Here is a 25,021-nt window from a genome sequence, read left to right as displayed (position 1 = left end):
TCTGCTTCTTTCTGACTGCAGTTACTGGTGCATGAACATTGTTTGTAGCGTTGCTTTTATTTCTGAATGGATCTCATTACTGAAATAACCTCTGAATCTCAAACAGACAACTGAGAACAGACAAGTATGTCTGAAAAATGTTGTGAAGGAATAACATGAGATGCCAGGAGATAGCCTACTCTAGATAAATGCAGTCTGATTCAAACATCACAATATGTAAATAGGCTACTTGTCCAGCATTAGTACATTTGATTCTCATTATTTCCTGCGGTGGATAAACACGATGAGCGTAGTGATAACAACACACCTGCAGCCAGCAGGCCACCTGACAGACAGACAGATGAACAGCAGGTGGTATTTTTAGCAGGAATTATCACAGAGAACAAGAGACAACACTGGAGGGCTCCTGCTTCACTGGGCTGCTTCAGATTTTTTTTTGGTTATCTCAAATAAGACATTTTATCCACTGCACTCTACCTGACCCTGTTTTTCCCCTAACAAGCGCTGCTGCCTTATATAGGATCAGCAGCATTTCTCTGCCATTTCGGCTCAATTTAAGTTTTTTTTTTTCCATTGACTAGTCTGAAAGGATATGACAGAAAAAAAACTATTGGTATAGCATTCTCTAGAACCAAGTCATATCAACACCCAAGAAAAAAATCCTGTTTGCTGCACCTGCATTGAATACCTACTGTATCTCTGCATTTACTATATCTCTCATAATCATGGCCTAGCAAACACATGTTGCACACAGCGACATGTAAACCAGGAACAAAGTGAATCTGACAGTGTCCTTGAATAGTAGACGAGTAATTAAAACATTATTCAGCATTAACCCATTTTGCCTGATGCCCTAAATATAGCACTTGGATTAAATCTAGCCATAATTAGACTGAGTGAAGGAGTGTGATCCAGTCATTTCCACAGAAAATGCCGAATTCACACCTCCCACTGAATGCTCATTATCACTCCTAGCAAGAGCAGTGGCAACCGTCTACTACGCTGACAGAATGTGTTCCCAAGCCTTCACCATCTCTTCATTTGTCCACTGCCGAGAAGCACTAGCGCCACCTAGTGCTCAATGAAGCACCCGGAAAGACAGAAAAGCATAGTTGAATGTGCTGTCATCCATTACACTCCTTGCGTCATCAGTACTGTCAAAGTATTATCTATTCATCTCTCTCTCTCTCTCTCTTTCTCTCTCTCTCTCTCTCTATTTTTTCTGTGCTTTTTCTGTGCTCCAGGTTGGAGTCTCAGATGATGTCAGATATTCAGACCATCCTGCAGCTGCTGCAGAGGCAGTCCACCCTGGGACCCCCGGCCTACAGCACTGTGACTGCCAGTCCGGACTATCACAGACCTGCTGTGAAGGTGCAGGCCGTTGCTCTGACTACCAGCCATTTCTTCAGCCATACAGCAACTCAAGTAAGGGGGTTCTCACTTCATTCAATAGATACAGATTGTGTCCCTGCGTTTTTTTTAATAGATATGAGCCCAGTGGTATTTGCAAATATGATTCACAGGCTTGTGTTCTTAGGTGCCAGATGGTAGAGGTTTGCCACAGTAAGTGCCAGAAATGTTTGACAATCACAGGAAAGTATTAGAAAGTTATTTTCATATGCCTTTCTGTCTGAATTATCTTGCTAACCCTAACCCACCCATCTGGTAGTCTATACAGCCTGCAACAAGTCCTATGAATGTTTTTGTACAGTGTGTTTTTTGAAAATGCCATTGAACCCAGGTCTGATATGTTGGCTTAGTTTAGGTTTTGGTATTGTAGAAAGGATCAATGACAAGTGGTATGAAAGTACTTTTGTATTATTTTAGTTTAGTTTTTATATCAAAATTCTTGAATTTTGATAAAATTCAAGAATGACAATACAAATCTAATCTGGATTGTTAAAGGAAAATTTCGCTGATTTTCAACCAGCATTGTATCATTACAATATGGGTAGCATATGTAAATGAACAATGTTTAACTTCCCTCCATGTTGCCTGCACCCAGAGCTCCCCGTTCATTTGCCGGCAAAAGTCCCAAAAGACTTTGGAGATCGGCCTTAGACTACAAACTATGTTTCCCCATTTTCTGTAGTAGTGCCTTCAAGGACGGTAAAATGTGGGTTCCCCAAAACACTCCCGTCCCATGCTACACTAGCGATAGGGAAAAGCAGACACTAAAATATCATACTACTAAATACTTTAAAATATCAGTATATTTGGAAGAAAAATAGTTTCATGATACGAGGCCGAATATCGCGCTGTTGAATCAGACACAACAGAGTCTGGAAGAGGAAGCGACCACGGGACCGGAGCAACGTTTTAGCCGCAGCTAAGCTAAGCTGCTAAATTTCTCCATGATTCACCCAGAAGAGCTGAATCTAACACAAAAAAACAACTAGATTTACAATATAATGTCAGAGCAGAGATGTGGCGCCACTATTACAATTTATGAGGCCGAATATAGTGCTGTGGAATCAGACAAAACAGAGTGTGGAGGAGAGGGCGACTACAGGAGAGACAGGGCCGAGAGAGACGCGCCTGCACCGGGGGAGGCTGAACACCTGTGAACTCCCGGTGATGATCGTCAGGGGGACAGACAGAAAACTCCGCTCTGCAACAAACTTCACGGTGCTTTGGTGAACTTGACTTTGTTTTCTGACAGAATATTATATCGGACTTTGCCAACTCTGAATACAGAACAACAGCGAACAGTGACTGTGTTAACTTCACCTGTAACTTGCGGCTACATCCACCGTTCAGCACTCTGTAATTTGATCCACATAACGGAACTGACTCCAGCACGCTGGTTTGTTTTATGATCCTTTGAAAACGGGTGCGATTTATCCAGACTCAATGAGGAAAAATGTTTTGTAAATGAAAATAAGCCGCAATAAAGAGATATAATGCTACTTTGTCTCCGCTAACTTTGTCTTTGGTGCTACACTGACCGTGAACACACCGTCAGAGTCAGTGACGCGTGCAATGCATTCTGGTTGTTGTAGCGATATGGGGAATCTACAGCCGTTTTCTCAGTTTTCTCTGGTCACAGGGCTCCAATTTAAAAAATAATTGCACATTTCTACTACATGGGTGACCTAGTTTTAATAAATCATCATATTCACAGCAGTGAAATAGGCCTTTAATTCCTGGATTTGTATTCTGTCACAGTAGTAGTACCTAGTAGAGAGACAACTGCTAAACTGTATATGTTCTGCAACTCTCTTTTTCAGGGTCCCAACCACAAACTGGAGAGGACCAATCAGGAATCCAAAGACTCTCTGTCGAGCTTGGCTCACATGAATGCACCCATAGAAGACAGCCTTACAGCACTGCTTGTACAAAGACATACACAGCCACAACCACAGCAGCAACAACAGCAGCAACAAAGCAAAGGACATCAACAGGCTGAATTGATCCTTCTTCCGGTCGAAGCCTCTTCCTCCTCCTCCTCCTCCTCTTCCTCCACCTCCTCCTCCTCCTCCCCCTCCGACTCCAACCTCAACACCATGGGACTCCACAGACCTGCCTCAGACCCAGGATTTCCAAGGCCATAAATCCCTCAGCAGCACATGTTCAAGTGTTCTTATATCTGGGTCGTAATGCTGTAATTACTGTAGTAGCAGCGTTTTATCAGCATGCTGGCACAGAAATGTTTATTGTTGATTTGCAATTGCTTGGTAATAGAGTTAGGTCATTTAAATCATCACGTGGATTAAGGACTGTTATCTGCAGTTTCAGTGTAATAACAGCATTATTATGCAGGTGTGAGAACAATTTGCTGATCCTTTGCTGTTTGCCTGTCTTTCTCTGAAGAGTGACTCAGGGGTTACAGACTATTGCACTGCAATATATGAAGTATACTGTAGTTTTCTTCCTATGTGCATTATTATTGCAATCACTGACATGCACCCTTGATGTTACAGCCAACAGAACACACCATACCCGCTTGTCCAGGCAGATAAAGTAACATGCAGGTTTGAGAGTGTTCTGCTGCATGTTATCCCAGAGCTAGGCCTCTGACAAGCAAGTATGATGTAGACATTTCTACAAGGCAGTGCATGTGGTTTTATATCAGTATATTTACTGTTTTTGCACTGCTTATATGGCCCGAAAGGTAGCACGTTACAGCATAAAATGATGTCCAAATACTTATTTCTCTCTCTTTTGCTTTAGGATGCACTTTGGGGTGGGGAATGGGGGGCATGATTCAGAACACATAATAGTAGAGCATAAATAGGCCCACAAAAGAGATGGGGTCTTGTGCCTATTACCAAATCCAAACACTAAATCAGCATCTTCATGTAGAGATAACCATAACATCAACAAAATCATACTGTTTCCCTGTATTGTTTTCATATACAATTCACATTGTTAGACAAAATGTTGTAATATGGCCAGATGTAAAACAAAATGTATTTATTTTTAATCAAGTAAAATATATGAGAAACTGGGAGTGTAGTGAAACAATAGCACATAGGTTTGTTCTGAAGCTGTGGGAGCAATAAAATGAAAACACACTTTATTTGTGGGAAAGGTTTGAGTGGCTTACCCTTTTTTCAAAGATTGTCCATATTTTTATTATGAAAAAAGAAACGTTTCAACCGGAAATGTGTAGTTTCTTGTATCATGTGCTAAGTTAACCTCACAATAACTGATGCTATCCAGCCGAATAAACCTATGAAGTGAGGAAATAATAAAGGACGCATTGTAAGAAAGCAAGGGTCCAGTCTAATTAGACATCAAGTAGGCTATGGTTTGTCTGAATAGAGCAATGTGTATTGTAGCTCTGAGGTGATTCTAAATATGTGTAATATGCTTGACTGAGGAAATATTCTTGTTTTTCCCTTGTAAGAAAGAACTAGGCGTACAGTAATCCTATGATAAATCTTAGAAATGTGCTATACAAATATCACAGCAAAATTATAAGCCCCTATAGGAATATTATAACAATATTACAGTGATGATACCAAAATATAATACGATAAGGTCCCTATAAACTCACTGTTGAGTACTACAGACACTATAAGTGCCTATTTTAATATAGGCATATTATAGTTATTTTTAGTTAGGGTTCAACAACAGAATAATGTTACAGTTGCCTCAGTCAGTTTGGAGATCATGGTGCACTGATACCATATTCCACTACTGACACCCAGTGGCGACTTTTATTCTTTCAAGTTTTTTTTTCTGGAGAAACGAAAGCGAAAGAGTCTCAATTTCCTCGATCAGAAACCACTGAGTCACGATAGGCTGTCCAGTGTTTCACAGTTGCCCGTAATGTTATGACCTGATAAGTGCTATCGCTTAGGAGAATAGAAATGGCATCTGATGATAATGCAAGCGTGGATCTCATTGAAACCTTTAGACCAAGGTTGCGAAAACTCATTCAAGTCGAGCCGGTTCTGGATCTTATTCTTTCTATTGACAATGACCAAAAGGAGCTGATCAGAAAAAAGGCAAAGACTGAGAGTAAACTGATGGCAGTGGATCTCCTCATCAATACAGTCATCAAGACGCCACATCACGACGGCTGGTTCAGGGAATTTGTTGATGCGTTGTCGAATGGAGGCTGTCAACATGCAGCGGACTACATGGAGAAACCCCCAAACCCTGAAGTGGAGGCAGAGAATGATCACTGCGTCCGACTTATTGAACTCCTCTCCCCTAGTCTGTTGGACATGAAGACTGCTGATGTGTGCCAGCACTGTTTTTCTGAAGATATTCTCAGCCAAGAGGATGCAGATATTGTAAGTAGAAGTCAACCAATGACTGTAAAACATATTGAGTTGAACACACAAATCCGAGTCCTGATCATTTGATAATCAGCCATTGATGTTTATTAGCGCCTTATATGATCCAAGATACATCTCAGAGATTGTCAACACATCAAAAGTTAGTTGTTTGACTCAGATAGTACAGTAGCCTACAGTAACTCACCTATTAAACTTTTTGAAAGCGTAGGCTACATGGACTCCATCTTAGTCTTTGCAGCCACTGGCCGGAAGATGGCAGGCTTAGGCTAGCACTGTGCACAGCACTGCAGTTTTCTCTGATTGCATAAACCAACCTACTCCAGTTATTATGTTCATGTTCTAGATTAAAGCTGCAACAAAAAGCAACGGAGCGATTGCTGGAGCTCGTGAACTTCTGGGAAGAATCGTGAGAGGTCGACCGGGGTGGTACTCCACTTTTCTGAAGGTTCTGCGTGATACAGAACACGGAGACTTGTTGCAGGAACTGACAGGAGGAACACAAGACTCTGACAATAAAGGTGGCTGACTTCAGTGGAGTTCACACCCACATGGGGAATACCGAGTTCAGGAATTCTCATATGCTGTTCTAAGAGCATAAAAATAACTCTGTCTAGTCTGTGATTTACAGGACGCAGAAAGACTTTGTCCAAACGTCTACATCAGCTTTACATAAATGATTATAGCGCTGACAGTAACCTTTTCCCATCTTTCCCAATTTATTTGCCGCTATGGGAAACGGCGATGAATGATCACTAATACAGATCAAGTTGCCTTGCTTATAGTCGGCTATAGGAATATCAAAGCTGAAATTCAGCAGTAATCTTCTCAGTAAAGTAACCATTGTACATGCCCAATTAATATAAATAAGGAAAATCCTCATATTTCCTCCATAACAATGAGTTTTTTTTAACTTATTTGAACAGCTCCTTTTGGATGTTATTGAAGCAGCACAATGTGGTTTAAATATTTATTTGTGTGTGTTTGTGTGTGTGTGGCCCAGAAGAGAATGATGGCCTGCCTCCGATGACAGATAAACCTACAGGAGGTGATGTTGCCACAGAGGAGGGACCAGTGGGAGCAGAGCGCTCTGCTACTCCAGAGTATCTGGACTGCAGCAGGACAGAGGAGACTGTGGGTGAGGCCCCAGGTCTAACAGAGCACCACTGTTATATTACATGAGTAAAATATATACTTAAAGAAAGGTAAAGATGCCAATGATACTAGTTGAGGTAGGCAGTGAGGTAGGATCCCAGGAAATATCAGCTACTATATATGAAACGATTTAGCTGCAGTTATGAAAGAAACAAGATTATGGTGCAATTGAGTCAGTGCACAAATGAAGTCACGAGAACTGAATTTTGATGTTTATTCAGTAAGTATTAAAGGTCAACGTCAGGGCATTTTAAGTCATTTTCAATGGAGTAAACAAGGGTTAAGATATTTCATATCATGTAATGTCTGATAATGCCTTGCCTGTGAATTTTATACCTTGGTTGATATCTTTTCAGACCTATACAATGCAGAAGGTGCTGAACCCAGTCAACAGCCAAATAGCTTGGTTCCCTTACAGCCAGGTGGGATTGTGTTTAGTTGATTTCGATTTTCACAGCTCAGTGTGGAGTAGCATATGCCTTTAGCCTTACTGACACTGTAACTTAATCTAGGTATTGTAGATTATTCTCGTTCTGACCCGTTCCCACTTTGCTGCCATGCCCCAATAGGATTTGTAGTTAAAATTCAAACTGAAATCAAAAATGTATATTGGGTCTATAGATGGCTCATAGTGTCAGGAAAGTTAAATGAGCGTGGGTTTTCAACTGGAACGTTCCTCCAGCTCAACTCCAGAGAATATGTTCCATGTGTGTACCATGACAAACCACATAGAGGTTGAAGAGTACAGAGCTTAGCCCGTCCTTTAAATTACAAACATATGATCCCTGTATGTTAGTGGATTGAAAAATAATGTAAAGTAAAAGTTTAATGTCAATCCATGTGATTCTGTAATTCAGTGCAACATTTTGTACTGAACTCCAGTGACAAATGCATGGAGTAGGGCATCTTTTATCCCTATCAGGGCTGCCAGGCAGATTACTAGACAACTACATGCTGTATTTCTTCTTCATCATGTCTGTTTCACTGTTCACATGTAAATCTAAAATTGTGTTCACATAATAAATGTCTGCTTTAGGCAGAATCAAATCAGAAATTATCATTGGCATAAAAAGAGATAAATGTGGACTGGTGAGGCAATGGAAATGATTATGGAAAACCAAGACGACAGAGGCAGGAAGCATGACGCCTATATGAGCAGGTCCTGTGTGTGTGTGTGTGTGTGTGTGTGTGTGCGTGTTTGTGTGTTCGTGTTTTCATGTGTGTGTTCTCTTTAGTCTTACTTTTGTTATCTTAAGATCAGGGTACACTTTGTCACATTATTTTGAGTAATGTCATAAAACTGAGTGCGGTTAGCCAGAGCGTATGGTTTGAACAGAGCACATTATAGCACAGATAGGTTTGCCGGCCCATAAAACGAGTTGCATGTGTGGTGTGTTATTTTAACATATTTGCGGGTCTTCACTGAAACGTATTGAATTTCAGTGCACTGAATCAAGTGAAAAAGCAGACCCTGTGGCTTTTCTGTCTTACTGGCATGGTATTAAACATGACTAATGGTTGAATTTCCTCCGTAATATGTTTAGAGTCTGGGAACTGCTAATAAAAGATCAAGGGGCCGTAAAGGTCACTGTTTACTTCCTATTGTTTTTAAGGCCCTATATCTCCATCTCCATAGTCGTGTATTACTGAAGTGTAATTTCATAAAGTTCCTTGAGACAGCACTTTAACCTCTGGCATACCAAGTCTGAGAAGGAGATTTAAAATCTGTCTGCACTGAAAAAACAACATCTTGGGGTTTTGAACTCATTACTCAGAGAACCCAGAACCCAGGGAAGGGGGTTATATGCACACTGTGACTTGGTGACTTAGTCATGTTTTGCCCCCAAACTAGACACAACAAATCAGCCACTGCCTGCTAGCCTGGCCCTAACCAGACTGTTAAACTTGCTAGGCTTACAGTCTGTCCAAAGTGGATATAATATCCACTTGACCACAAGCCTGCTGTTATTACAAACAGGAAAATAAGACAAATTACTGCCACAATAGGTATGAGGAACACTGCATTAAAATATATGGTTAAAACACCTTGTTTAGCACCAAAACTTGCAGTCAGTAAACTCACACTCTTAACATTAATTCCAAAATAATGTCATTGCCTATAATGAGAATGACAAAAGCTAGATGACCATAACTGGTTAAGTAGAAGGACAACAGAAAAGAAGCCTACCATATTTGCAGCATTCCCACCATTACCTAAGCAAGATGAGGAAATAATGGTGATGGGCCAATGTAGATGTTAGATTGCATAAGGAAATACAGTGAGTTCACAACCATGTTTTAACGTGATCCCCAGTTTTATTTTTGTAATGATATTGTAAAGGGCCAGATTCCATCTATTTATTTGTAGTATTGTATCTGTCAACTGCCCATATTGGCTTTCTGTACCCTTTTTACTTAAATCTATTGGACATTATGGCTTGGACAAAGCAAAAATGGTCCAATAGTGCCACTCAGTGACATCATTTATAGTGCACAGTGTTCATAGACATGCTGTTTTATAGGTGTTCCACTGAAAAACAATAGGTTTTACAAAGGTGTTCAGAGGAGAGTCACTTGATGGGCTACACTGTTCATTGCAGTTAGATTTTTGTAATTTAGCAATGAAACACATAGTTAACATAAGTGCCTGGTGTTTACATTTGAAAAATGTCACACTTTCCATGAATTTAGTGTGTATGCATATGTAATGTTATTTTAACAGCAGGGTTGAGGAGACATTTCACTAGAAGACCAAAACCCCAAACAATGACAAGCATAGCCTTTCCTTGCTGGGAATGTTGTAACCGTTGCCTGTAATTGCAGGTTGCTGATGTGGACAGCAGTTTTGTCTGAACCTCTGCTCTGCTTTACAGATGGAAATGGCAAGGCAGGAGCAGCTGGAGGCCCAAAAAAAGCTGACATTGTTCTTAGAGATTATCAGATGGACGTTGCTCAACCCGCCTTGGAGGGAAAAAACATCATCATATGCCTCCCTACAGGAAGTGGTAAAACCAGAGTTGCAGTCTACATTACCAAAGAACATCTGGACCGCAGGAAGAAAGAGGGGCAATCTAGGAAAGTAGTTGTCCTGGTGAATAAGGTATATACAGTTGACCTATAACTATACATTATAATGTTGGCCTACTTGTGTTCTATTGAAGATCCAGAGAAAGCTATGTGTGTTTCAGTAAATTTGTACATGTGGGTCAACTCACCACAAATTACATGCCTCAAGGTTTAGATAACTTCCTCTGCTTTGTTACCATTTGGCACAGATGTGATGGACTCAGCTCTGGAAAAATCACTGTCATTACTTAAACTATTTCACATTAAATGTTTTTTTCCAACTACAAACTATGTTGTATGACTAAGAGTTAAAAGACTGTCTTGGAGTGGCCTAGTTGAGAAATATCTATTAGACTGAAACTCATCATATGACTGCATTCTTCATCACCTAAAATAACACATGAACAATAACTTTGTAATGTTGTCTCAGCTGAAAAAGGAGTGTTTTCCCCTGAAACTCCCTAAACTTTGAACACATAAATATCCCAAATTGTCGCACAGCCAATTTGAAACCCTGCTTCAAACAAAATGAACAAACTCTTACAGATATGCATCTGTGCTGCAGTGTTGTCAGTGCAGTCCTAACATTACAGTTACTATGATCATAAACAAACCTCATAAAATCCTCAAGAGCTTTACAACTTTGCATGTGCAACTGCTGTACTGTTTTTCAATATCCATGTATTACCAGTTATCTCCATTTGTTGTTTTTCACAAATCATTACTAAGTTAATGTGCTATGTATCCTGCAGGTGCCCCTTGTTGAGCAGCATTATTCCAAAGAGTTCTGTCCATTTCTGGAGCCCACATATAAAGTGGAAAGAGTCAGCGGAGACTCCCAGCTCAAAATCTCCTTCACAGAGATTGTAAAGAAAAATGATGTCATCATATGCACAGCCCAGATTCTCGAGAACTACTTGGAGAGGTCCAATAACGGGGAAGATGAAGGAGTTTACTTACGTGGTATGACCTTACATGTTTTCTCTCTGAGTTGCCTCACATTGCAGTAAACAGGATGCAGTACATCACATCACAATGTAATACATAGCTAGATCGTGAATAACTTTTTCCTTTTGGCTTCAATTAGCTTGATCACACAAAAACACCTCATAAACTTTAAAGATCAGACAAGGTCACAACATCTCCACTTTGGTTGACAAGATTTCTTGAAGCCTTTAGTTAAAAGCTACCCAGGCCTTCGCTGCAGACATTGACAGGTTTTGGAATAGGAAGCCACCAGGAGAACTCATAGCCTCTCCCCTGATGATACCTGACAGGTTCTTGTCAAAGTCTTCCGGCTCTGCTATTCGCTCTTGTTGGCACTCACCAGTCCAAGGTGGAATAGCCACCTCAGTGGAACATATGCTGTTTGTTGAAACGCCTGAGGGCTTGCTTTTTTTTCTACATATCTGCTAGTTTCCAGGCCACACGTCTGTTCAAGCCATCAGTGTGTGGCTGATCAAATTCACATGAGAGCCTCTATCACCTACATCAAGCAGCCCGTTCCACTCCCCACACTCTGCTCCTCTAGGGACACATTTGTATCATTCTGGTTAAACTTGTAGATGTGAATGGTTATACTTCATCACTTTGCTCGCATTGTTGCGAAATACACATTTTAAGCTGTTTTTGAAGGAAATGTTTCCGGCTACTGTGGTTGTATCAACCACCGCTATTTATATACAAGTAATTATGCCCCTGAACAATATTTATACAGCGAGACCTGCAGCAATGTAAACAGCCGAACGAACGAACCACTGGACACACACACACACGTTTTGCTATAGTTCTGAACTATTTGATCTTCCCATTTTGGCCCCACGGTCATGGTACTTTTTCCCTCTGTATTGTCTGATGTTTCTCATTAGTTTGTAATGCAAAAGTACATATCTTCACATGTCCTCAATATGCTTTGTAAAAAAGAGTTGTATTACCCACAGACATAATTATCCAAAGTCCCAGATTGCACCACGTATATGACTTTGTTTTTTCCGTCTTATGCTTCTGTAGATTTGACACTGATTGTAATAGATGAGTGTCACCACACTAAAAAGGGAGAGGTCTACAACCACATAATGATGCGCTATCTGAAGCAGAAGCACAAGAACGCAAGGCTGAAGAAGGAGCAGAAGAAACCAGTGGCCATCCCTCAGATACTGGGTCTGACTGCCTCACCGGGTGTTGGGGGCGCCAACAGAATGGAGAAAGCTGAGGAACACATTCTGCGAGTAAATACTATTGTTAGCCTTCTGTCCCACCCTATACACACAGACTATGATGAACACTCACTCTCATTCCTTCAGTTCCGTGCTTTCAGTTCCACTTTTGGTCTGGTGAAAGACTGCCCCACCCTCCCTGCCCTATTCGTTAAGTAGCCAGCTCGTCCTGCCAAGCTGTTTCCAATGTTCCACATGGCCCCTGTACACTGGGCAGCCATAAAGCTTACTACGCCTGTCATACTTCTACCACAGAAGGAAAAAATTGAAAACAGCCTTTTGGTTTTAACTCTTTGTTGGACATGCTGAAATTCGGTACATATAGTGGACGTTCCTTAGATAGAGATGATTTAGATGCTTTTGATTCAGTCTGATACTATAAATCTTTGTGTATCTTTTGGTAGATTTGTGCAAACTTGGATGCCTATAAAATCATGACAAGGAGCCTTGGGGAATTCAAAAAGGAACCATACAAAATAATTGCAACTGTTGAAGAGAGAGAACAGGTACACTCTTTTAACTCCTCTTCGTCTCTGTTATATGGGCATCATCAAAAGTTTCCACAGGAACTTTTCCTGTCCAAGTAATGGAATTAAGAATCATACATGTTTGTACAACCAAGCACACTATCTCTTTCAGGATCCCTTTGGGGATGTAATCAAGAAGATCATGAATGCCATTCATGCCCATGCTGATTTGAACCCCACCTGTGACCTAGGCTCCCAGAACTATGAACAGTGGGTGGTTCAAAAAGAGCGCAACGGTGAGCATAACTTTAAACATGCCATGCTCAGCTGCTGGGATACTAACACAAACATTTGTTAATCTCTTGCTGATGTTAAACAACCCAGCCTGCAGAGATCTAAGAAATGATCTTCTTCTCTCTTAGCTGCAAAGGAGGAAGATCAGAAAGTGCGGGTTTGTGCTGAACACCTTCGACAGTACAGCGAGGGTCTGGAACTGAGCAACACCATACGCATGCGTGATGCCTTCAGCTTCCTGAACAAATACCAAGAGGAGGAGATGAAGAGAAAAGTAGCCCCAGAGGAAGAGGAACCCATACAAATCACAGACACTGAGAGATTCCTCTTCAATTTGTTCAAAGGTACTGTAGTGTTGCCACTAGGCCCAATGAATTATAGTATTACCAATAAAATCTAAACAAAATTGTTTTGGACACTATTGTTGCCTTGATTATTAATACTGTTACATGTTCTATAACATTTTCAATCGAAAAATGATTACAAAGCAACTAAGCTTAATTATTTGAAATGTATGTCCTACAGAGAACCACGAGGAGCTGCAGGCGCTTGCAAAATGCCCAGAGTTTGAAAATAACAGCCTGTCAAAACTGAGAATCAGCATTCTGCATGAGTTTACCAGCAGAGAGAGAGCCAGAGGGATCATTTTCACCAAGACGCGTCGCAGTGCCATCGCGTTGAGTCAGTGGATTCAGGAAAACCCCAAGTTTGCGGAAGTTGACGTGAAAGCCTCCCATGTCATTGGAGGAGGGGACCAGAGTGTTGTTAAACCAATGACCTCTGTGAGTGCACATCCACAGAAACTACAGTGATTACACTTCATTTGAGCACCCTGTGTACTCCCCATGCTATTTACACAATACTCACTTGATTCAAAACTGTTTTAATTAGGCAGAGCAAAAGGATGTTTTGAACAAATTCCGGGATGGGGAAGTCAACTTGTTGATTGCTACCACAGTGGCAGAGGAAGGTTTGGACATACCAGAGTGCAATTTTGTTGTACGATATGGCCTTGTGACCAATGAGATCTCTATGATGCAGGTCAGTGATGCCCTTGGTCAAATGAGTGTCTATCTAATCTGGAACTGTGGTCTATGTTATACTATAATAATTGTAATGTCTAATCATTAATATGATATTGTATTAAAATGTTACAGTATTTGCTTACCATTTACATTGTCATTAATCTTTGCAGGCCGAAGGCCGAGGGAGAGCTGCAGATAGCAGTTACACTCTGGTGCAGGTGAAAGGCTCTGGAGTGGCTGAAAAAGAGAGTGTCAATGAGTATCGCAAGGATATGATGACCAAAGCCATTGCCAAAATCAAAAGCATGAATCAAGCAGAATATGACAAACGGGTATGTTCCTTTATCATTTGCTATCATTTGAATTGTTTCAAATTATACTGATTGAGCAAAGAAAGAGACTAAATGGCCTTCACTTAAATGTTCTCAATGCCAGCTGGACTGAAACCCACATTGCCAAGATCATTTTCAATGCTTTTTTCTTCCATCAGATCATGGAGTTTCAGATTCAGGCTGTACTGGAGGAGAGACTGCGAATGACTGTGAAGAAGAAGCAAGGGATGAAGAATGTGAGCCCGTCGGAAGTGAAGTTCAGCTGCAGAGGCTGCAACAAACATGTCTGCACTGGTGACGACATCAAAATCATTGAAAGAATGCACAGAGTCAACGTTTCAACTCAGTTTCGGTATGAGTTACAATTCAGAGCTGACTTAAGTTATCTGGACCCTGTTGTGTATCTGTACTGGTGCATATACTGTATGTAACGAGAACCAGATGCTGAAATATACTCTGCATTGGTACGGCATTCCTGTGGAATTAAATCAAACAATAACAAGTCATTCTTTTACAGTGAACTCTTCATTCAAAGAGAAAACACTTCGCTTCAAATGAGGCTTCTGGACTACGAGACCAATGGCTTTATATCATGCAAGGACTGTGGGCAGGTAAGTGGAGGTGTTTTCCTGGCTTTTCAGTTGTTAGGTAAAGCTAGCTATATGGATAGACCTACATACTGTATCAGTCCAGTTCATGTGTCAACTTATGTCAGCCCATTTTATGTCTTATGTTGCAGAGATGGGGTTCAATGATGTTCTACCGTGGGATCGAGTGCCCCTGTCTCCATGTGAAAAACTTTGTGGTGATGTACAGTGGAAAGAAGAATAGCAAATGCACCACATGGAGTGAGCTTGCATACATCCAGTTTTCTGCCTTTGACTATATTGAACATGCCGGCCGAGTGGTGCAGAGCTCAGATGATGAAGAGACAGAGTGAACTAAACCAGTGTAGGAGCGTTACCAATAATCATGCAAACTTTGATTTTGATCTTAAGTGAGTGGCCTACACAATTTAACAATCACATTGTAAATGCAAAGCTTCCTTTGACTCCTATATTGTCATGATTATGATAAGCCATACTGAACTGGAAATTTGAGGAGACCCTTAATGCTGCATGTAATATTAGACTACTATGTATTCCTGTCATATTTCATCTCTTATTTTAGGCTTTATGATAAATCTGTATTTTTCAAGTGCATTAGCAATGTGCAAGCATTTTTGTCAAAAGCATTTGCAATAGTTGCCTTTTTGTTTGTCTAAGGACTCTCTTCCCAAATCTATAAACAGACATGTTGTTCTGCACTGTGCGCTGTGTATCAAATGCAATACATGATTCTGTAGGCTAACTAACAATAATCATAAAATGTACTTAAAGCTTGTATCACTGGTAGAAATGGAACTGGATCAAAATGAATACAGAAATAAATTAACTTCCCACAGCCCCTGTGGTCTCATGAGACAGAGGCTCTGAGCCTGTGGTAACTCCTCACCAGAGCGCACCTGTCAGCACACATGCGAACAGACAGGTGCTGGTAATTTTCCATTAAACCCAACTGTTTGAGAATCAGTCATAATTAGTTTTTCAAACAGAAGAATTTGTTTCCACATACAGGCATCTGTCTGATCGCACTGCCTGACACAAAAAGTAGTACAATCAGTGGTGGATGGGTTTCACTTTGAAAAAAGGTAGTAAGGGGCTTGAGAATGGACTATTGTTCTATTCCAGTTTTCCCTGGCTTTTGATGCTGTTTTTTCATTTGTGCATGTCAAATAATCCAGAATAAAATGCAATTTCACACTTATAAAACTGTCCCTATAGTGTAATCTTACGGTACACAACTATGCAAGAGAGCTGTTTTTAATTTCTCACCTTGACAAGATGAAGAAATACATGTTGAATTTACCACGAAATCAATGACCTACATTTCCTGGTTTCTCTGCACATTCGTTGACTGTATGCAATGTGGCCGGGGGAAAAGCCACTTCCTAAAGACTAGCAAGTTGAGCGCTGCTGCAAAGTTATGTGGGCTGCTGACTCCGAGGAGGTATCTCTGTCTGGTTTCGGACTCCTCACGAGTGCATCTGGAAGTATGGAGTGAGAAGCAACTTCAATCGGACGGAGTTCAGTTTTCTTCTGTTGCCAAACTGAGTCGCTATTAAGTTCATTATTACAGATTTCCTCAGTATGATTATGTAAATCAGGCGGTGTGTCCGAGAAGTCAATTTTAACTTAACGTCAGCGACCTTTGAGGATTTTAAAAGACTGCGAGCAGCACATCCACTCGCCGTTGGATGTCGAGCACTTCATCGACATCATGGTCAGTAATCGATTTATATCCGTCCAAGCTTCAGTTTCAGCGGTGTAAAATAAGTTTTGAACTACAAAGGGAAATAGATGTAAATGCAACATGACTTACCTCGCAGTAATGTAACTTAGTGGGATGAATGCAGAAATAGGCTACAAAAACAGATGTCATATTGCACTAGTCTATATTGTGTTATTCAGAGGAAGTTTTTGCAACTTTTGTGTCACCCTCACCTTTCACAGGGCTGCGGGAAGGTGCTTTGGGCGGTGGTAGGGGCGGCTGTCGTCATCACGTTAATAACTGTCCCAGTAGCAGTTTATTTGAACAGTAAGTAACGTTATAGTCTAGGCCTAGGCTACTGTACTATGTTTCTTTTTTTTTCTTCTCTGCGTGAATTGTATCTATTGGAATAGTGCGAAAATAATCAGCTCACGTTGTGTAACGTGCCATTAATTTATTAGGCTACAACTTACATATTTTGGTTGGTGCCTGGTTAATTTGATTTTTTTTATGTATTAAATTAGGTTTACTGAGATATAAACTTTTTTTGCTTGTTTGTGAGCACTTTTAATCTCAGTTATCTTTGCAATGTTTACCCGATGTGACAAGCCTAATATATTGTGTAGAAATCGAACTATGATGAGATGATTTCTATTTCATTGACTAAACTGTGCATGAGGATCATCAGTGTTGTAATAGTATATGAGCCATCCAGCAGTAGCCTATGCTATTATTGAAATGGCGCCACCATGCGATGTAAATGTGGATTCATGTCTCATAGCCTTTTTTCTGTTAAAGATTTAACATCAGTCAAAATGTTGATTTACTATTTAATGTACTAATAGGCGATACGCTATGGTGCAAACCAAATAATGCAAGTTATATGTATTTATATTGTCAGGAGCTGATGCAGGTGCCAAAAGACCTTTCAACCTTACAGATTTTTTCAATGACACCATTAAGTGGAAATCATACAACTTGCGATGGATATCAGGTATCACTTTAAATCAAACCAGTGTCAAGTCTTTGTCTGTGATGTAGTAGCCTACTAAATATTGTTTGAACCCTGACGTGTTGTTGTTGATTGATGTTTGATGTTCAAAAGGTTATTCCTTGTCTTTTTTACCTGCAGATAATGAATATCTGCATAAAACAAGCGAAGGAAATGTCATCCTCTACAATGTTGAAACGAAAGAGATGTCGCTATATTTGAGCAATTCAACCTTTGTAATGTTTTGGGGGGTTTTTTCAGATAGCACACAATTTTTAAACAATAAATACAATTTTGTCAGTGCTGATATGCTCATATTTTGTGCTGATATTTCCCCTGTAGGCCCAGGTGGAAGCCACAGGTTATATCCTCTCAGCTGATCATAAATATGTCTGCTTTGAAAGCAACTACACAAAGGTGAGAAATAAACGCCATGAACATTTTCCAGTTTGCTTTGCATGCATATTTTTACATTATTTAACTTTTTCCAGTGGTTGCAGTGTAAATGTCATCTTAATTTTGAAGATACAACTTGACAAGAAAGGTCAAAAACTCCTAATGAATCACAGTTTTGTGTTGACAATCCAACAGCAATGGAGACATTCTTACACAGCCTCATACTCCATCTACGACATGGAAAGTTCGTAAGTAGGCCTGTTTTGTTATAATGATATCACTCTCTAATTAGCTGACATTGTTATGCAGGATTTTACAAACTCCAGATATTTATATATGTTTTTTACTGTGGTAAATATTGACTGTTTCAATAGTGATACAGTATATCATTCATTGCTATATGGACAGACAAGCACATCAAAACTAATGTACAGTATATATCATCTTCACTATTTTATTCCAGAGCATTTGTAACTCCTGTGAGTCTTCCAGAAGTCGTGCAGTTCTTTACCTGGGCGCCAACAGGGAACAAATATGTGAGTGTAGAACATTTTAAAATACACCCTTGTCTATCATTGTAATTGGTGGCTGAACCTTTAATATACCAGTAGGATATTTACTAACACAGTAAATATCTATTTCATCAAGTCATTACAATTTCATTTGAACTGAATGATAGTGTAGCCACATCAACATGCATACATATTAAAGTGTGTTGCCTTGATAGGTAAATAAAGTAACTTGGGGATGGTTGCACTTGGCAAAAAATGTCAGGCCAGGCAAAACTGTCGCAGAAAGTCTGCTTGATGTTGTAAAGTTATCAGTCAGGGAATAGATTTGTAGTGTATTTGTAATATAACTAGACCATAACTAGACTCTCTTTCCTAGGCTTACATCTCAAATTTCAACATTTATTTGAAATCCAATGTCACCGCTGAAGCCATACAAGTGACGCACAATGGGAAAAAGAATGAGATCCTTAATGGTGTCCCTGACTGGGTATATGAGGGTGAGTAACATTCACTGCTTTAATATGTTAATGGTGCAGAGGTGTGTGTGTGAGTAAGAAGGTAACTGAAGATTTGTTTTCCTAAACCCTTTCAGAGGAAGTGTTCTCATCCGACGAGGCAATGTGGTGGTCGTCAAATGGAAAATTCTTGGCTTATGCAGAGGTTAATGATACAGAAGTTAACAAAGTGGAGTTCACCTTGTATGGATCTGAGCAATACCCCAAAACAGTGGCTGTTCCATACCCAAAGGTGGGATGCTCAATTATGTGCAGGGAATCTTGTATAAGAGTAATAACAGATAAGATAATGAAACACAAAACAATGCACTCCTATGATATACCATTTATATTCTCTGTGTGGTTCATATTGCTTCTTTCTTATCCAGCTTTAAATTGGGTTCCTCATAGAATACGTTCTCTTATGAATCATTATTCATTGAGAAGATTATGTTTTTATTGTGTTCGATCTAGGCTGGGTCAGCGATTCCTAAGGTGAAACTCTTTGTTGTTGATACAACAAATCCATCACACCGCACACAGGTGGCTGCCCCCAGCTCCATCGCTTCTGGGTCTGTATATTCTTTGGCTTACGTCATCACCTAAAAATATGCTACAGTCAATGCAGAGGCAAACAATTGTCATGGTCGACCATATGTGAAAAACTTGTCACTCTCTATTGTTTTTACTCAGCGATCACTTCTTGAGCTCAGTGACCTGGGTCACGGATGAGCGCATCGCTGTGCAGTGGCTCACGAGGAAACAGAATTATGTGCTTGCACAGATCTATGACTTTGATGGAAGCAGCTGGAAAGAAAAGCAGGTAGCTGTCACTTCTCTGGTTACCTCTCTGGTTCAGAAATCGTGATTGGAATCAAATTGTATGAGCTTGAGGATTATGAAAAATGCAATGCAAATGCAACAAAATGTACATGAGTAAATGCTAGTTAATGGCAATGAATGTCTCTACTCTTTATAGAAATTTGAGCAAACAAGCAAGACAGGCTGGGTCGGCCATGTAAGTTCTACTAAACTAAGACCACCATCAACATGATTAATTGTTCCTCGGCATTAGATTCAATTAATAACTATAAAATATTAACCTTTTTTTCAGTACTCTCCCTTACCCCTTTTCTTTGCTGAGGATAAACTCAGCTTCTACAAAGTGATGAGTGACACTTATGGCTACAAACATATTCATTATGTGAAAGATGTAAGTATTTTCAAGCATCTTTATGTAAAATCTAAAATCTATGTATATAAGTAAAATATGTGCTGTACTCACAGCGGGTCTTTTCTTAAGGGTAAGGCAACACCTATCACCTCAGGCAAGTGGGAAGTGATCTACATATCCAAATTAACAAAAGATTCCTTGTAAGTAATGATTCAATGCATCTCTGAGAGAATTGCTTGCTACATACCATATCCCTTAAAGAATATCTGAAAAAAAAACTGTATCAAGTAAAGCTCTTGTAATTAATTTTTCACAGATATTATGTAAGTAATGAGCACCAAGGAAGACCCGGACAGAGAAATCTTTACAAGTAAGGAGGGCTTCTTCTCTGTTTGATGTCTCAACAGGAGCAAAGAACTAAAATATGCAATACGCGGTCACTGGCATGGAGAGGTGAATATTTTTGTCGAAATGATGTAAACTGACATGACCTGCTGGTTGTTTGTTTATCAGGGTTATGATTGGAAGCAGCTCTTCTGCCCCCCAGTGCCTCACCTGTGGCCAGTATGAGGACAGGTGTCAGTACAACTCAGCTTACTTCAGCTATGATGCCTCCTACTACCGAATGGGCTGCTATGGTCAGTTACTCCTCCACCACACCACATTTCCTCATGAGCAATAACTCATCCATGGCCAATATATAGGGTTTCTGTGTTGGGGAGGTTGCGTGAACGATAAATCCTGTGTCCAAACAGATCTGACCTCAGGTCAGTCACTGTTAAGGTCATACAGATAACTTTATGTGTAATAAACAGTTCATGCATTTTCTATTTTTGTTTTTACCAGGACCTGGAATGCCCCTCTTTACACTCAGGGACAACAGGGGCTCAGGTGCAGGTATATTTTCAAGTTTCATATACTAACTGTATTATGCTCTTACATTATCTTACAAAGTGCTCAATCAGTTCAATAATACATTGTATGCAAATAACAAATATTAACATCTGACTTTGCAGTACAGATAGGCACCAATGCAGAAGGATTACTTTCATAAAACAATGCAATTCTGCAGTCTATTAAAATCACTTTGACTATCATCTGTTCCACTTGGTTGATTGTTGTTGTCATTAATATTGCTCTTCCAACTAGATTAGATCCTGTTCTCTTAGCATATCTGAAAAACCTGAATGGCTGCACTCTTCAAAGTTAAGGGCTACAGAGGTGATCCATATTCTTTTGAGCTATCTGCTTAGTGCTTTCCACACAAATCCAACACCAAATGTCCACTGGTGATGATCAGATTATTTAGAAAATTATTTACCAAAAAAGAGTGGAAGAGTGTGAATTCTTTGAGGTTTTTGATTTAAAAGCTGAAATATTTTAATATTAATTTTCTTATTGCTATTATACATTCACCATATTTGCTACACTATTATCTTTTTCAGAGCTCAGCATTCTTGAAGACAACAAGGAGCTAGAAAATATTCTAACGCAATTCCATATGCCAACCATGCAGCGTGGCACCATAAGGGTTGCAGGTCTTGGTGAGGAAATAACAGTTTAAAATTAGATACCTTTTTTTTTCATTTAAAATTTGTGTGTTTTACATTTCATAACTTTTATTTTTGCCAACAGATCTTTGGTATCAAATGATGTTACCACCAAATTTCGAGAAATCTAAGAAATATCCTCTTCTTATTGATGTGTAAGTAAACAACAGAGCATCTTAAATGAGGACACTCCTGTAGCCGCTCCATCTCATCCCATCACAATGCAATTCAATGGAGCTGCGGCTATTCACAGCTGATAATATACTGTCCTGTGTAGGTATGCTGGACCCTGCAGTCAGCAGACAGACTATCGTTTCCGGCTGAACTGGGGAACCTACCTTTCCAGCACACACAACATCATTTTTGCCAGTTTTGACGGAAGGGGAAGCGGTTACCAAGGTGACAAAATAATGCACGCAATCTACAAGCGCCTTGGCACATATGAAGTGGAAGATCAAATAACAGCTGTGAGGTAAAGTGCGTTTGAACTCCAACGTCAATCACCTGTGTGTCATAAGAAGATTTAATACAATGTGTAGGCTACATCCTGTGATAAGCAAACTTGACGTCATATTGGTGTCAAATAACTCATAATTAAGGTAAATGTAATTTTATCTTTAAAAAATGTTTTCATAGGAAATTAAAAGATTTTTTTTGTGTTTCTAGGAAATTCATCGACATGGGTTTTATAGACAAAGACAGAATTGCTATATGGGGCTGGGTAAGTTTGATTTCGTCTTATCTTATTACTCTCTATATTTCTCATACACTACCAGGAAAAAGTTTGGACACAAGCAGTTTTTCTTTATTTTTATTATTTTTCACATTTTAGAATAATAGTAAAGACATCAAAGTGGTGAACAAAAAAGTGTTAAACGAATCAAAACTATCATATATTTTAGATTCTTTAAAGTAGCCATCCTTTGCCTTGATGAAAAGGCAAAGGCTTTGGAAAGAAATTCATACATGGGCATCAACTTTGCTATTTATATTTATAAAAAAAAAACAAATTTCAAGCATTTAAGCATAAGCCTTTAGATCAAAATGGCTTTAAATTAATGAAAAACATAGTACATTCAATCAGGTGTGTCTGAACCTTTGAGTGGTAGTGTATGCTTTTATTTTTAGCAGATATTATTTTTGTGTTCACTAAAACTCTTAATTATGACTTTCAGTCATATGGTGGTTATGTCGCCTCAATGGCCTTGGGTGCTGGAACCGGACTCTTCAAGTGTGGGATAGCAGTCGCTCCTGTATCCAAGTGGGAATATTATGGTAGGTGCACATGCATGCCACATCTTTCTATATTTTACATATTCTATATTCTATATTTCAGTGCTGTCAGCCGCAAATACTTAAGAACACTGTATTTCTCACTCTGCGTTTTTTATACTGTGTAGTTAATGATTTCTCTAACAAAACATTTTCTTTCCACTTGTTGAATAATTGTGACTCATTTAACTGTTTGTATTTTAATGACGTTGGGTTTTGTTTTGCAGATGCAGTGTACACTGAACGCTACATGAGCAAGCCCACAGAGAATTCTGACTCTTATAAGGTAAACATGAAGAAACACTTTGTTCCAATACAAAGAAGATACTGAAAAAATAAATAAGACAGCTCTATTAAAATAGCTTTTTCAAACTACTATGCATTTATATTTATTTAACAGTGAAAATGTTCTTTTATTCAATAGAATTCCACAGTGACAGCCAGAGCAAAAAACTTCAAATCAGTGAAGTATCTGTTGGTTCATGGCACAGCTGATGGTATGTTAAGTAATTTCATCCAAATAATTCTTCTAGTCAGTCTTTGATATGAATTGAACATGTGGTAGTCCTAATCAAAATGGCAGGCAACACAGTCAAGCCCTGTGCAAAATGGACTCTATTGGCTTCATGGAAACCTTTGACAAATAAGTAAGCTTTGATGTTCAATCAGGTAGTAAAAACACTTTTTCTTTCCTGTAGACAATGTTCATTTCCAGCAAGCAGCACAAATTTCCAAAGCTCTGGTTGACCAGCAAGTGGACTTTGAGGCGATGGTAAATATTGGTTCAGGGAAGAGGACTAATATTGGCCTTGATGGGGTTGATTGAATGAGGGGTGCAAATAGATCCTCTTAAAAAGCACCTTGTAGTCTCACTGTAACTGGCCTTAATCTAAAATATGCGTAATATGGTAATATGGTAATTTTATGCTAACCTTTCAATGGTCATTTTACCAGATAGGCTACACTTTTTACTCTTCCCCATTACAAACCATAAAGATATCATGACTGGGAAAGGATTGTAGCGTGTGGACACTAATCTGATTTATTGGGTTCATTTCAGTGGTACGCCGACAAGGACCACAGTCTCGGAGGATCAGCCTTCCGACATGTTTACACCCACATGAGTCGCTTCCTGCAGAAATGCCTCGTCAAACCCGAATCGATGTGAAGAATATGACAGCATTTATACTGTATACTGCCGCTATACAAGCTCTTTTTTGTCATACTTCTCATCTCATTGATATTCTGCAGTGTAAGACTCTGTCAGGTTGAAGTCTGTACATTTTGTGGATTGCTCGTACAAGTGAGCATTTGTATTTTATGTGGAATAATAGAACTTTTGATCAAATATGTGACATTTAAAACCTAGTAAAAGCCATTGCATGCATGTATGCTGGAAAACATTTTATGTGAATATGATCTGTGTGAACATACAATAGATGCATTGTATTGCACTGAATTGGTTGTGAAATGTTATAATTCGTGGTGCAAACATGGTATAATGAAATGTATGTTGAAATTGTTTTGAAATGTTTACAAATACTTTTTATTGTCATTATGTGTTACTTTTTTATACTTTATTGTGACATCACATTATGTGTTACTAGTCAAATAAATGTGATCTTTTTTATGCAAATGAATTTTCTGCTTACTGTACAACACACATTACAATTGAATAACAGGCATAGAGTAGTACTGATTAGGCTACATGCCTTGTTTCCTTTTATGAACACACATATCTGTGAAACATTCACATTCCAATGTTTTGATAGTAGTTGTATCATAAGAATGGTTATATCAGGAGTAACAGTCTAGTAAAACCTTGCTCACACTGACTGTAGAGTGTAATCCCTGGCTAAAAGTCACTTTCATCACCTTTTTGAGAAAGTTCTGTGATAAAGTAATTATGGTGTGCAGTGCTTAATTTGTAAATGATGAGGTCCCAGAACACCAAGTGGTCGGTGTTCCCGCGAGTCGGTGTGGAGGGAAAAGGTTCTGGAACATATCAAGACAACAA

The 25,021-nt window shown here is 39.4% G+C and overlaps 3 protein-coding genes across 3 annotated transcripts in view; all 3 read left to right on the top strand.

Moving 5' to 3' along the window:
- The window catches only part of LOC139647169 (voltage-gated inwardly rectifying potassium channel KCNH7-like), a 36,020-nt gene extending 32,466 nt beyond the window's left edge, over positions 1-3,554 (top strand). The window contains exons 15-16 of the mRNA XM_071523021.1: positions 1,245-1,425; positions 3,231-3,554. Of these exons, the coding sequence (XP_071379122.1) occupies positions 1,245-1,425; positions 3,231-3,554 (505 nt within the window). The remainder of the gene's footprint in view (positions 1-1,244; positions 1,426-3,230) is intronic.
- A 1,680-nt stretch (positions 3,555-5,234) lies between these two features.
- Positions 5,235-16,102, top strand: ifih1 (interferon induced with helicase C domain 1). Its single transcript, XM_071523038.1, has 16 exons — positions 5,235-5,747; positions 6,097-6,271; positions 6,754-6,888; positions 7,262-7,327; positions 9,779-10,005; positions 10,724-10,934; positions 11,982-12,199; positions 12,592-12,693; positions 12,827-12,950; positions 13,077-13,292; positions 13,474-13,730; positions 13,840-13,989; positions 14,144-14,305; positions 14,464-14,657; positions 14,823-14,916; positions 15,045-16,102. Exons 1-16 carry the CDS (start codon positions 5,319-5,321, stop codon positions 15,243-15,245), a joined length of 2,961 nt encoding a protein of 986 aa, XP_071379139.1. The 5' UTR covers positions 5,235-5,318; the 3' UTR covers positions 15,246-16,102.
- A 271-nt stretch (positions 16,103-16,373) lies between these two features.
- fap (fibroblast activation protein, alpha) lies at positions 16,374-24,640 on the top strand. Its single transcript, XM_071523033.1, has 26 exons — positions 16,374-16,627; positions 16,858-16,942; positions 17,517-17,609; positions 17,748-17,842; positions 17,949-18,023; positions 18,198-18,250; positions 18,466-18,538; positions 18,891-19,011; positions 19,107-19,261; positions 19,483-19,580; positions 19,702-19,831; positions 19,988-20,026; positions 20,123-20,221; positions 20,312-20,382; positions 20,499-20,552; positions 20,696-20,820; positions 21,029-21,079; positions 21,628-21,726; positions 21,818-21,887; positions 22,010-22,204; positions 22,399-22,453; positions 22,908-23,007; positions 23,232-23,290; positions 23,429-23,501; positions 23,703-23,776; positions 24,065-24,640. Exons 1-26 carry the CDS (start codon positions 16,625-16,627, stop codon positions 24,170-24,172), a joined length of 2,253 nt encoding a protein of 750 aa, XP_071379134.1. The 5' UTR covers positions 16,374-16,624; the 3' UTR covers positions 24,173-24,640.
- The last annotated feature ends 381 nt before the right edge of the window (positions 24,641-25,021 follow it).

This window comes from Centroberyx affinis, unplaced genomic scaffold (assembly GCF_046629955.1).
Source record: "Centroberyx affinis isolate AG114_WGS23_722 - 3 ecotype Tasmania unplaced genomic scaffold, CSIRO-AGI_Caff_v1 ptg001058l_1, whole genome shotgun sequence".
NCBI lineage: Eukaryota > Metazoa > Chordata > Actinopteri > Beryciformes > Berycidae > Centroberyx > Centroberyx affinis.
Note: the sequence above shows the minus strand (reverse complement) of the source record. Positions and strands in the feature narration are given on the sequence as shown.

Excerpts from the sequence above, each read along its gene's own strand:
- fap (XM_071523033.1), top strand. Across the intron at positions 16,943-17,516 it reads AGTAGCAGTTTATTTGAACA|GAGCTGATGCAGGTGCCAAA; the intron begins GTAAGTAACGTT and ends TTATATTGTCAG. Across the intron at positions 21,727-21,817 it reads CATAAGGGTTGCAGGTCTTG|ATCTTTGGTATCAAATGATG; the intron begins GTGAGGAAATAA and ends TTTTGCCAACAG.
- ifih1 (XM_071523038.1), top strand. The coding sequence starts at position 5,319 with ATGGCATCTGATGATAATGCAAGCGTGGATCTCATTGAAACCTTTAGA. Across the intron at positions 6,272-6,753 it reads ACAAGACTCTGACAATAAAG|AAGAGAATGATGGCCTGCCT; the intron begins GTGGCTGACTTC and ends TGTGTGGCCCAG. Across the intron at positions 13,293-13,473 it reads CCTCTTCAATTTGTTCAAAG|AGAACCACGAGGAGCTGCAG; the intron begins GTACTGTAGTGT and ends TATGTCCTACAG.